The sequence below is a fragment of the Budorcas taxicolor genome, chromosome 20, assembly GCF_023091745.1.
Source record: "Budorcas taxicolor isolate Tak-1 chromosome 20, Takin1.1, whole genome shotgun sequence".
Lineage (NCBI taxonomy): Eukaryota > Metazoa > Chordata > Mammalia > Artiodactyla > Bovidae > Budorcas > Budorcas taxicolor.
In genome coordinates, this window is record NC_068929.1 from 35,291,528 (window position 1) to 35,305,520 (window position 13,993).

Below are 13,993 nucleotides of genomic sequence, written 5' to 3' on the forward strand. Positions count from 1 at the left end.
AGCTGAGCAGAGCACATGGCATGGATGTCTGAGAAGTGAGCGGGACTAGGACAGCATCTTTCTAACACTAAAATTTTTGACCCATCTGAAGTTTCTTCTGGTGTAGTTGTGAGGCAGGAATTCAACTGTACTTTTTCCATGTGTTTGAAGGCCTGGACTGAGCCTTGGATTTGTCATTTCTTTTTTTTTTTAAATAAATTTATTTATTTTAATTGGAGGTTAATTACTTTACAATATTGTATTGGTTTTCCCATACATCACCATGTATCTGCCACAGGTATACACGTGTTCCCCATCCTGAACCCTCCTCCCTCCTCCCTCCCTGTACCATCCCTCTGGGTCGTCCCAGTGCACCAGCCCCAAGTATCCAGTATCATGCATTGAACCTGGGCTGGCGACTCGTTTCATATATGATATTATACATGTTTCAATGCCATTCTCCCAAATCATCCCACCCTCTCCCTCTCCCACAGAGTCTAAAAGACTGTTCTATACATCTGTGTCTCTTTTGCTGTCTCGCATACAGGATTATCGTTACCATCTTTCTAAATTCCATATATATGCGTTAGTATACTGTATTGGTGTTTTTCTTTCATTTCTTAGCTGACTGGATGCAGACAGACTACCCTCCTTTGTTTATGTTTCTTCATTATCAAAGTGGAGTAATAATATCAGTCCTATCTATATAGTCTTTCAGGGCTATATTAAGGACAAAATGAAATGATAATCTGAAAAGTTCTATGTGAATTAAAAATATTTTACAAATGTAAAATTACTGTTATAGCAAAAAGCACACTCATTAGAATGACTGTTTCTATAGGTAGCAAAGAACTAACCTTGTTTCATTGCGACCTCTTTTGTTTGCATTACTCTTAATAAACAGTTAGCTTTTTCCAACTGCATATCCAGGATATTGTTCTTCCCACTGGATTCTATCATTTTCTATAGAAGAAACAGAATACATTTTATCACCAAATCAATGCCGCTATGTTGATTTTTTTTTTAACCTAAGAATATGAAAGTATAAACCATTTAATACCTGAAAGTCTAATAATTAAGTTTGGCACATATTTTTAAATAAGTTAACTTTCTAATTTATCTTTAATTTAAAGAGTAACATAATAAAAAGTTAAAATAAGTAAACAGTTATGAAAAGTTATAAAAAGTAAAAATATGACCTAATTTGAACTCCCTTCTTTCCAACTATTCAACCTCCAGTCCTAAAACTAATCATTCCTTATAAATATTTCCAAAATATTTTATGACTATACAACTATAGGAAAGGGTCACATTATGTTCTGTTCTGCACCTTGGATTTTCCACTCAGTACTACTTTCTCAGAGATGATGGCATATAAGCATGTAAAAGTCTTACCTCATTCCCATGGACAGAGGAGCCTGGTAGGCTGCAGTCCATGGGGTCGCACAGAGTCAGACATGACTGAGCGACTTCACTTTCACTTTCATGCATTGGAGAAGGAAATGGCAACCCACTCCAGTGTTCTTGCCTGGAGAATCCCAGGGACAGGGGAGCCTGGTGGTCTGCCGTCTATATGGTCACACAGAGTCGGACACAACTGAAGTGACTTAGCAGCAGCATTCTTTTTAACAGCTGCATTGAGTTTCATTCATGAATATAATTTATTTAAATAGTTCCCTATTGAGGAAGATTTGTGCTGTTCCCATTTTTTGCTATTACAGTCAATGAATAAATATTCTCAAACATATATCTTTGTGAATAATGTAATAACTGCCATGTACCCTTCAAACACCTTCAAAAATCATCAATTCATAACCTATCCTGTGTAATCTGTACTTCTATCCATTCTCTATTCTCATCACTTCTGAATTTATCTCAAAGCAACTCCTTGACACTATATTATTTCATTGATAAATATTATCATTTACATGCCTCTCTAAGAGATGACTCAAAAGTACAATCACAATACCATTATGACATTAAAAAAGAACAATATTTCTAATTTAAAATATCTAAGAATATGAGAGATAATCCCAAGTTAAGCTCCAAACGCTTTGTACCAGTTCCTCTCCCACCAAAGTGTTATTTCCTTCTCTCTCTTCTCTTACTTTGGTCAGAATCACTTGGTTAAAAAAATACAAGTCCATTGTTGAAAAAAAGCTCATTATATGAAAATACCCATCATCATGAAAATTTTTTTATGATGGCAATACTACGTTGTACAGAGGAAAAGAAGGAATAGAGAAGGATGATAAGAAAAAGAGAGAAAATAGAGGTAGGGATTATTCTCCCTCCTACTCCTATTTCACAAATCCACTTCCCAAATCTGATTTATCCACTTACATTTCTCAACAAATATTCCTACTCCTCTCCCAGGCAGAGGAGACAAAAAGCCTAGTATATATACTTGAGGATATGGTCTGACATATAATTTGTGTAGAGTTTGGGAGGGGGACTTCAAACAGGTATGCTTTTAGGCAAAAGAGAAAAGGGAACAGATAGAACGGGAAAGACTAAAAAGGAAATTAGTCATAACAGTAAGAGATTGAGGATTGAATCTACTTCAGTCCTTACTAAACCATTCTTGAGTTTATGGACATCCTGGGTATATACATATGTATTTCCCCTTTAACTTTAGCAAAAGTATATCAGTTGTTTGCTCCCTTGCCCCCAAAACATTCTGATACTAGTATTAATGACTTACGATGACATACATTCTAAATACAGATTTTAAAAACGAGAGAGAAGGGGCTTAAAAAATACATTTCCATTATTTTTACCTTGCTTCTTTTTTGTATATTTTTTCCTAACTCCCTCCATTGACAAAATCTGTTACACTTTCCCTTATATTCTACAATTGTTTGATGTCTTTACATACCTTTTCTATCTGTGAAAAGTCATTTATAAGTTTGTCAAGATTCACACTGATAATCTTTTTCATACATCCTTCGCTGTTTTGATTCATATCTAAACTAGTGAAGAGTAGATAGTGTTAAAACAAACAAACAAATAAAATACAAAGCACTATAATAATGATAATAGTTCAAATGCTAAAGTTCCTGTATTCCACTCATACAGCACATACTTGAGCTCCATTGCACTCAAGAGAATTTTTATTATACCCCCATTATTATTAACAACGATCAAATGAATTAAGGCTTCTTTACTCTTCTGCACACCCACTCTAGCCAAGTTTTCTCTAAACAAATCTAAAATTAGTGTAATGATATGTGCATATGTAGAAATTATTTGTCCCTATTACATAAAAATTATGTCACCATTCATCACTCAGCTCTTTGCCATCAGTATGACTGCATTTAAAATCTGATGCATTACTAAATCTGATGCATGGCTTTTAAATATAGCTACCCATTTCCAGTATTCTTGCCTGGAGAATTCCATGGACAGAGAAGCCTGGCAGGCTACAGTCCATGGGGTTGCAAAGAGCTGGACACAACTGACTGATACTTGTATTTGTATGTATTCTCAATTTAAACTGTTTAAAATATTTAACTATCATGCCACAAATAATTTTTGCTGTATTTCTTGGTAGTCTGCTTGTTGCTAGGAATTGAACTATGTCTCCTTCAAAATTCGTATGTTGAAGCTCTAAACCCAACTGTGACTATATTTGGATATAGAATATTTAGGAGAACATTAGGGTTGAATGAAATCATAAAGGTGTGGCCCTAATCTGATAAGACTGTGGCCTTATAAGAAGAGGAAGAGAGTGATTTTGTTCTCTCTCCACACGTTCACACTGAGGATAGGCCCTGGGAGCACACAGTGAGGTGGTTGCTCTCTGAAACCCAAGGAAAGAGTCTCCACGAGGTATCAACACTGATGTCCTTAATTTTGGACTTCTCAGCTTCCAGAACTATGAGAAAATAAATTTCTGTTGTTTAAGCGACTGAGCCTGTACTATTCTGTTATAGCAGCAGCCTGAGTAGACATATACAATTAATTTTCTTATTTTGTTTAGCTGGCAACCTGTTTGATAAATAATGAACATAAGGAAATTAATATGCTTAAAGCAAGCACTAAGTATTTCTATTCTTTTATTTTACATAAGAATACTTTGGGGTATAACCAACTAACTGCTGAAGTGAAGAATAAGAGTTCCAGTTTCAGTTCTATGGAATTCAGTTCTGCAGAATTCCAGCGGTAAGGTCAGTTTTCATTCCAATCCCAAAGAAAGGCAATGCCAAAGAATGCTCAAACTAATGCACAATTGCACTCATCTCACATGCTAGTAAAGTAATGCTCAAAATTCTCCAAGTCAGGCTTCAGCAATACATGAACCATGAACTTCCAGATGTTCAAGCTGGTTTTAGAAAAAGCAGAGGAACCAGAGATCAAATTGCCAATATCTGCTGGATCATCAAAAAAGCAAGAGAGTTCCAGAAAAACATCTATTTCTGCTTTATTGACTATGCCAAAGCCTTTGACTGTATGGATCACAACAAACTGTGGAAAATTCTGAAAGAGATGGGAATACCAGACCACCTGACCTGCCTCTTGAGAAATCTGTATGCAGGTCAGGAAACAACGGTTAGAATTGGACATAGAACAACAGACTGTTTCCAAATAGGAAAAGGAGTACGTCAAGGCTGTACATTGTCACCTTGCTTATTTAACTTACATGCAGAGTACATCATGAGAAACGCTGGGCTGGAAGAAGCACAAGCTGGAATGAAGATTGCCGGGAGAAATATCAATAACCTCAGATATGCAGATGACACCACCCTTATGGCAGAAAGTGAAGAGAACTCAAAAGCCTCCTGATGAAAGTGAAAGTGGAGAGTGAAAAGTTGGCTTAAAGCTCAACATTCAGAAAACGAAGATCATGGCATCTGGTCCCATGGAAATAGATGAGGAAACAGTGGAAACAGTGTCAGAGTTTATTTTTTGGGCTCCAAAATACTGCAGATGGTGACAGCAGCCATGAAATTAAAAGACGCTTACTTGCTGGAAGAAAAGTTATGACCAACCTAGATAGCATATTCAAAAGCAGAGACATTACTTTGCCAACAAAGGTCAGTCTAATCAAGGCTATGGTTTTCCAGTGGTCACGTATGGATGTGAAAGTTGGACTGTGAAGAAAGCTGAGTGCCAAAGAATTGATGCTTTTGAACTGTGGTGTTGGAGAAGACTCTTGAGAGTCCCTTGGACTGCAAGGAGATCCAACCAGTCCATTCTGAAGGAGATCAGCCCTGGGATTTCTTTGGAAGGAGTGATGCTAAAGCTGAAGGTCCAGTACTTTGGCCATCTCATGTGAAGAGTTGACTCATTGGAAAAGTCTCTGATGCTGGGAGGGATTGGGGGCAGGAGGAGAAGGGGATGACAGAGGATGAGATGGCTGGATGGCATCATTGACCCGATGGACGTGAGTCTGAGTGAACTCTGGGTGTTGGTGATGGACAGGGAGGCCTGGCATGCTGTGGTTCATGGGGTCGCAAACAGTCGGACATGACTGAGTGACTCAGGGTCTTTTCCAATGAGTCAACTCTTCATATGAGGTGGCCAAAGTACTGGAGTTTCAACTTCAGCATCAATCCTTCCAAAGAACACCCAGGACTGATCTCCTTTAGAATGGACTGGTTGGATCTCCTTGCAGTCCAAGGGACTCTCAAGAGTCTTCTCCAACACCACAGTTCAAAAGCGTCAATTCTTTGGCACTCAGCTTTCTTCACAGTCCGACTTTCACATCCATACATGACCACTGGAAAAACCACAGCCTTGACTAAACGGACCTTTGTTGGCAAAGTAACGTCTCTGCTTTTGAATATACTATCTACGTTGGTCATAATCTCCTTCCAAGGAGTAAGCGTCTTTTAATTGAATGCAATCACCATCTGCAGTGATTTTTGGAGCCCCAAAAAATAAAGTCTGACTCTGTTTCTACTGTTTCCCCATCTATTTCCCATGAAGTGATGGGACCAGATGCCATGATCTTCGTTTTCTGAATGTTGAGCTTTAAGCCAACTTTTTCACTCTTTACTTTCACTTTCATCAAGAGACTCTTGAGTTCCTCTTCACTTTCTGCCATAAGGGTGGTGTCATCTGCATATCTGAGGTTATTGATATTTCTCCCGGCAATCTGGATTCCAGCTTGTGCTTCTTCCAGCCCAGCGTTTCTCATGATGTACTCTGCATATAAGTTAAATAAGCAGGGTGACAATATACAGCCTTGACGTAGTCCTTTTCCTATTTGGAACCAGTCTGTTGTTCCATGTCCAGTTCTAACTGTTGCTTCCTGACCTGCATACAGATTTCTCAAGAGGCAGGTCAGGTGGTCTGGTATTCCCATCTCTTTCAGAATTTTCTGCAGTTTATTGTGATCCACATAGTCAAAGGCTTTGGCATAGTCAATAAAGCAGAAATAGATGTTTTTCTGGAACTCTTTTTTTTTTTGATGATCCAGCAGATGTTGGCAATTTGATCTCTGGTTCTGACAGGGCATGTGCAAATGCCTGGTGTGTGACAGTGGCAGTGATAAGTAGTCCAAAGTAAAAGGTAAGTAAAATTCCTAAAGTAATTACTCAATGTAATTTTGAGGACATATTGTTTAAAATGAGGTACCCCAAAACATAGACATTGTTTGACAATTTGTTACTTTATAAAGAAATCCCATTTCCTTCTTTTTATATTATACTGCATTAATAACTATTAGTGGTTTTAAATTTGAATTTTAGCTGTGTATTTTCAGTTTACTGAATTATTATCCTCTGTATCACATATAGTAGTAAAACTCTAAAATAGTTAAAACTTGGTCCTTAAGACAGAAGACTAACTGTAATAGCATCCCATGATGCTATTAAAATATTTAAACACAGTAAAATTCCTTTTGGGGCAAATTTAGGAATCATCACAATATATATTTTTGTTTAATTTATAGGAGAATCTGAAGTAATGATGCAAAATCTTTCCTCACAACTTTTTTCCTTAATTTCTAACATTTTTTTAATTAAAAAAATTTTTATTGAAATACAGATGATTTAACAATGTTGTGTCATGCTCTGCTATACAGCAAAGTGACTCAGTTATGTACATATATTCTTTTCCATTATGGTTTATCACAGGATATTGAATATAGTTTCCTGTGCTATAAAATAGAACCTTGTTCGCTGTCTTTCCTACATATAACAGTTTGCATCTGCTAATCCCAAACTCCTAGTCTTTCTCTCCCCTACCCTCTTCCTCTTGGCAAACACAAGTCTGTTCTCTATGTCTGCAAGTCTGTTTCTTTTTTTTATAGATAGGTTCATTTATGCCATATTTTAGACTCCACATACAAGTGATACTGTATGGTATTTCTACTTCTCGTTCTGACTTATTTCACTTAGTATTATACTCTGTAGTTGCATCCATGCGGCTGCAAATGGCATTAGTTCATTCTTTTTTATGGCCGAGTAGTATTCCACTGTGTATATGTACCACATCTTCTTTATCCATTCATCTGTTGATAGACATTTAAGTTGTTTGCATCTTTTGGCTATTGTGAATGGTGTTGCTATGAACATAGGGGTTCACAGCATGTATCTGAATTACAGTTTTGTCTGGGTATATGCCCAGGAGTGGGATTGCTAGATCATATAGTAACTCTACTTTTAGTTTTCTGAGGAAGCTCCACACTGTTTTCCATAGTTGCTGTAGGAATTTACATTCCTACAAACAGTGTAGAAGAGTTCCCTTTTCTCCACAACATCTTCAGCATTTGTTACTTGTAGACTTTTAAATGATGGCCATTCTGACCAGTGTGACTTGGTACCTCATTATAGCTATGACCTACATCTTTTCATGTATCTACTGGCCATCTGTATGTCTTCTCTGTAGTTCCTATCTTCTCTGTAGTTCTAACATTTTAAATAAACAAAAGGTTTTACTACAGCTTTGTTTCAGAATCTGGCTCCTGAACCTAACTAAGTTTGTTTTAATTTGAGCTTGATTTCTCCCAACTCCTTCCTCCTAATGAGACCCTTGAGGTGCTTTTCCTCATAAAATCATCACTAATATTACACTGGCTATCAACACATGCTATCACTTTTGTTACACTGGCCAAACCATCTGATTGTTTCTAGATGTCTTCATTACCTCTCCTCCAGTGCAGGAGGGACAAGAGCAAGATCTCTTCAGTTGGTACGGTCTTCTTGCCCAGTGAACTAGATCACAGGCTGCTGATTCAGTGATTGGCAAATTCTTGCTGAGAAGCCGGAACTGACTCGTGACCTCTACAACCCCAAATTCAACCACCCCCACAGTGGGCAGCAGCCCCATTTCCTTCCTTGCTCTCGCCCCCACCCTGCTCAGGCCGGCCCTCCGCACCCCAGGATAGGTTTGTGTTATCTCCCCAACCTCCCTCTTCGCCATACTGCGTGAATTCACCCTCAGTCCTGGAGCCTAGGGCTCCTGGTTTCCTCTACTCCCATTCTGGTGAACCTAGGAGCTCAACTCTACAGCACGACAAAAATCCCCCGGGGTGGGAGAGGTGGCTGGGTCAAACTTCTGTCTCGAACCAGGATAGTGTGAAGAAGTGCTAAGTAAAGACTACCTGCGGAAAAGGAAATTTCGAATTCGCGGAGGAAAACCCTGGAGCGTTACCTGTTGTCGCTCGTGGTTTCCACAGCCTCTCCACTCACAGCTTCCTCCTGGTACTGGTCCGCCCCTATCTGTTGTCCCCTCCTCAGGAAGCGTGTTCCCCCAACAATAGGCCCGCCCTTCTCCACTGAGTCTGCCCTTAGGGCCCCACCTCCAGCCTTACCTCCTTGGGCATCTTAGGTATTTTCATGTACATACTAGAATATGATTCAACACGTAGTGACTATCAGATCAATAATTATTTTCTGAGCAAAGAATAAATCACATTGGATTAAGTTGTGATTAATGAGTTAGCACGACTGAATAAATAGTAATCCATGTTTATTCTAATAACATAAAGTAGGAGAAGGCAATGGCACCCCACTGTAGTACTCTTGCCTGGAAAATCCCATGGACGGAGGAGCCTGATAGGCTGCAGTCCATGGGGTCGCTAAGAATCGGACACGACTGAGTGACTTCCCTTTCACTTTTCACTTTAATGCATTGGAGAAGGAAATGGCAACCCACTCCAGTGTTCTTGCCTGGAGAATCCCAGGGACGGGGGAGCCTGGTGGGCTGCTGTCTATGGGGTCGCACAGAGTCGGACATGACTGAAGTGACGCAGCAGCAGCAGCAGCAGCAGCAGCAGCAGCAGCAGCAGCAGCAGCAGCAGCAGCAGCAGCAGCAGCAGCAGCAGCAGGCGGCTTATAAAGTATCAGACACTGCTATGTGATGGAGATGAAATCATGGATATAATACAATCTGTGCAGTCTGGAGTCAGTTAATGGATATGATCTCCCTTCTACAGAGTTTTGTCTTAGTAGCTCAGTGTTTAACGGCATGGGTTTTAGTGGGTCCAAGCCCCAACTCTTCTATTTACCAAGAGGGTGATCAGTGAGCAGATTCTAAATTATACCTGCTTCAGTCTCTTTGTCTGTAAAAATAGACATTAGTTAATGCCTACTTTATGGGGCTTTCCTGGTGGCTCAGCTCATAAAGAAACTGCCTGCAATGCGGGAGATTTGGGTTCCATCCCTGACTTGGGGAGATCTTCTGGAGAAGGGAATGGTTACCTGCTCCAGTATTCTTGTCTGGAGAATTCAGAGGAGCCTGGCGGGAGACAGCCCATGGGATTGCAGAGTTGGACAGGACTGAATGACTAACACTACAGGCTAATGCCTACTTTATAGGGCTGTTGTAATGTTTAAATGAAATGATGCACTTTAAAAGTGCTTAATGTACTTCATGACAAAGGTTAAGTGTTAAAAGTATTAATTATTATAATTTAAAAAATCTGATAACCATTTGAAAGTGTATCTACTGCAATCTTTTCTCTGTCTACTTTTTCTTATTTGAGTAGGAGAGGGAAAGTATATTAATTTGATTTTTCTATGAACAAAATTGACAAGCAGAAAAATGCAAAGTGTAATAGGATAAATCACATATTATTATCTGAAAGGTATGATAGCATGGTGGCAACAGAACTAGATCAAAGTGGGAAATATGTGGGTGTGAGGGGGGAAAGCTCTTCATGCTGCTGACCAGTTAGTAATCTTGGAAAGATTGAAATTCCCAAGTCTTTTTTTTTCTCACTTTAAAATAAGGAAAGTGGACTAAAGAACAGATAAAATTTTAAGATTTTAAATTTGTCTTGTGACAAAACATAGCTCATCAAAATGTTTTGAAAATGTTATCTTCTCATGTTCTTTACTGCATTGATTTCACAAAATTCACATACACAAACACACACATAGTTTAATTTTCAGAGGTCTTACAAGAGATGAAACTTCTGACTACCCAAGAGGCTTTCCTTGACATTAGTAACAATACATAGGGATATTGAAAATGGCCTTTTGAATTGCTGATTCAAAATAATTGTTGTTGCTTTGTTAGTCACTCAACTGTGTTTGACTCTTTGCCCCAGGCTCCTCAGTTCATGGGGTTCTCCAGACAAGAATCCTGGAGTGGGTTGCCATTTCCTTCTCCAGGGGATCTTCTGGACCCAGAGGTCAAACTCAGGTCTTTTGTATTACATGCAGATTCTTTACCACCGAGCCATGAAGGAATCCAATTCAAAATAATAAGTATGCAAATAATGTTCTGTGTTACTTATATTATTTATTGAGATGAACCCACTTTAAGACCTTCCTAAAATGTTACCTTCTCCATGAGGCATTCACTGATTTTATCAATCATCAATGACTTACTTTTCCTTGTCCTATGCTTTTATTACTTTTTTTTTCCATTACTTTGGATCATACTGGTCTTCTTTGGTATTTGTTAGGGCTGTTTGAATTGATATCTTATCTTTCCTGCTGCACTGTCTGCTCCTTGGAGAAAGAAACTATGTGTTTGTGTGTTTATAATATTATATGTATGTATTTCTGTATTGTGCCAGCATAGTTAGGATAAATAGATGAACCAACATGCCAGAAACAAATCACGAAAACCTGGCTTGATTTTTCTGTTTGAAATGAGTCACAAGCTTCTCTTCCAGTTTGTATATGTTAGCGTTTTTTTTTTTTTTTTTTTAATCCTGGTGAGTTAAAAATATATCTGTGGATGAGAAACTATATGAACTGCCCATGATTTCATCTTTAAAAAGGAAATGCCTTTCACGGTTGTATTCAATACCATCTGACTGAGAAACAGAAAGGACTCATTGAACATTTGCTCAGAAACTGCCTGGAAAACCATAAGAGAGAAATAACTTACATTATTATAACACGGTAACAGAGGGAGTAGAAAGAAACTAATGTTAGAATCTATGAAAAAGTACCTTGATTTGGAAAATAAATGCAACTGAAAAAAATTGGAAGTTACCAATTAATGTATGTAAGGATCTTAAGATGAATGATACATTAATGTTTTTCTTGTAACAGACAACTTCATTTATTAATCCATTTTAAAATATTTAAGTTTTTTCAAGGTATTAGCTACTAAGAGTCTAGGTGCTAGGGAGAGCAAGACAATACATTCTCCTCATTATTATAGAGGATAATATAACCTCTTCAGAGCTTATAGTATCATGAGACGGCCTTTTTAAGATCATCAGCACTAACTCATCTATTTGTTTAAAAAAAAAAACAAACATGTTGAGCACCAACCATGTTTGGGGATCTATGAGAACACTAGGAATAAACAAAACAGACATGGTTCCTTACCTCAGGGGACTTACAGTGTAAAGAGGAAAATAGATAATCAACAAGTAAAAATTATAAGTACAAGTAAATAAATGATAAATAAAAATTAAGTGCAAGGAAATAAACACAAATCCATGATTTTGATTTAAAGAGTGAACAGGAGTTGCATTAAATATAGTGCACTGTCATGGAGAATGTCTCAGAGCAGATAAGATGGAAGTAAGCCCCGAGGGATACGTCAGAATGTTAGCTGGGGGCAACAGATAGATGCTGGGGTTGCTTTTATTTGCCTCTCCTGCACTCTTGGCACACGTCTCCATGCTGTTATCTCTGTATTTATCTGATTCCCATATTTCACTATCTGCTACTGAACCATCTTGTCCTGTCTTCAACTACAACTTCAGGTCCCAGTTCTGTGACTCCCTGGTTTTCAGCATTATTTGCAATAGTTTGGTAAAAGACACTCTGTACAGAGTGTGTACAGGGTCTATGACCCCATGGAACTATGTTGGTTGGACCTCTCTCCTCCATGTAGAGGGAAGGATTTGGGCATGACTCCAGGATAAATCCTAAACAATGAAATATTTGGACTACTTTTCTTGAAACAATTATCCTTATATCTGTAAATATCCCATCTTTCCACAGGCTTCTGTTAAAACTAGAATCACATTGCTAACTGGGCAGAATTTGCATTTTTGGTTGAGGACAGAAAGTACAAATATTCTATTTACTCAGAAGAAATCAATATAGTTTAGACATGAGCATATGATAAAGGTGACTTATTTTTGTGAAAATTAAGGAATCTGGCCAACTCTTGGTAGCTTGGTCTTCCATAGTTGGTTGGAGGTGACTATGGGGGTACTCTCAGTAGAAGTCAGATATTTTTTTCTCAAAATAGTTTTAAGTCTGCACAGGTACATAAACAAGTGATCCATAATGGCTTTAATGTCATAGCATGAATATTTAAAATGGATAACCAGTAAGGACCTACTGTGTAGCACAGGGAACTATGCTCAATGTTATGTGGCAGCCTGGATAGGAGGGGAGTTTGAGGGAGAGTAGATACATGAATATGTATGGCTGAATCCCTTTGCTGTTCACCTGAGATTATCACAACATTGTTTGTTAATTGGCTATACCCCAGTACAAAATAAAAACTTTAAAAAAGATAATATGTCATGAGTTTAATGGCTTAAGTCTAGAATATTCCTTTGCTCCTGAGAACATCAACTTTTTCACAACATACCTTCTTAGTGATAACTTGGTTGTGGGTCAAGGGACTAAATAAATGGTTAAGTATCCATGGGGTTGCAAAGAGTTGGACACAACTGAACGACTAAGCACAGCACAACACAGCTTCAATCCTGGCTTTGCACGTATGAGCTGTGTGATTCTAGGCAACTCAGTTTTTCTCTCTACCCCTTAGTTTCATAATTTTCAAATGAGAACAAACTCCTTAAGATCATGGAAGGGAGAAAATGAAATATTATATCTTATCAGGGCAGGCTTAGAGTATGCCACAGGTATTTGTTGAACGACTTGGTGAATCAATGAACAATGTTAGTTTTCTGAATCAATAAGCTATTGTAATAAACTACTCTAAAGCTTAGTGGTTTAAAACAAACGTTTATTTACCTAATGCTATTTCTTCTTAGAAATTTAAACTGAGCTCAGTGAGCAGTTTTTCTGGTCTTGCCTGGGTTTGCTTATGAACTTTGGGTCAGCTGTGGATCAAGGAAGTGCTGTAAGTGGCTTTGTTGGTCTTGATTGGGCTCTCACATCTTGGGATAGGAGTTGGGATGACTTTTCACTCTGTCACTTGGTCTCTCATCCTCAAGCAGGCTTAGTCAGGCTTGTTCTTAGGGAGTGTCAGGTTTTCAGGACAGAAGCAGCAGTATGCAAGGCTGTCTAGAGGGCAATGCTCAACACTGCCCCCAGTGACTTCTGCACCAGTATATTGGCCAAAGTGCATTACAGGGCCACCCAGATAGAAGTAGTGAAGGAACAGATTCCACTTCTTGATGACAGCAATTTTAAACAGGATAAATACAGGGAAGGTAATAGTGTAATCATTTTTCAAAAGAAAAAAAAAAGAGATTATCTTTAGGTACACCTGTCAAAATAAAATTGTTACAGAATGCATACTTCAGTAAAGGGGAAAAAATGGCCTGTTGTATGTAATGGTTAAGTATAAACCCAATAAAATTTGGAGGACATCTGACAAATGATTTTTGTGTTAAAAAAATTGAAATTTGGTCATTAGTTCTAACAGTGGTTAGATAGCAATGTCTCTT

The 13,993-nt window shown here is 38.2% G+C and overlaps 1 protein-coding gene across 1 annotated transcript in view; it reads right to left on the reverse strand.

The window, feature by feature from the left end:
- Positions 1–2,944, reverse strand: part of CCDC152 (coiled-coil domain containing 152) — a 39,143-nt gene extending 36,199 nt beyond the window's left edge. The window contains exons 1-2 of the mRNA XM_052659096.1: positions 2,858–2,944; positions 837–942 (exon numbers count right to left, since the gene is read on the reverse strand). Of these exons, the coding sequence (XP_052515056.1) occupies positions 837–942; positions 2,858–2,944 (193 nt within the window). The remainder of the gene's footprint in view (positions 1–836; positions 943–2,857) is intronic.
- Between the last annotated feature and the right edge of the window lie 11,049 nt (positions 2,945–13,993).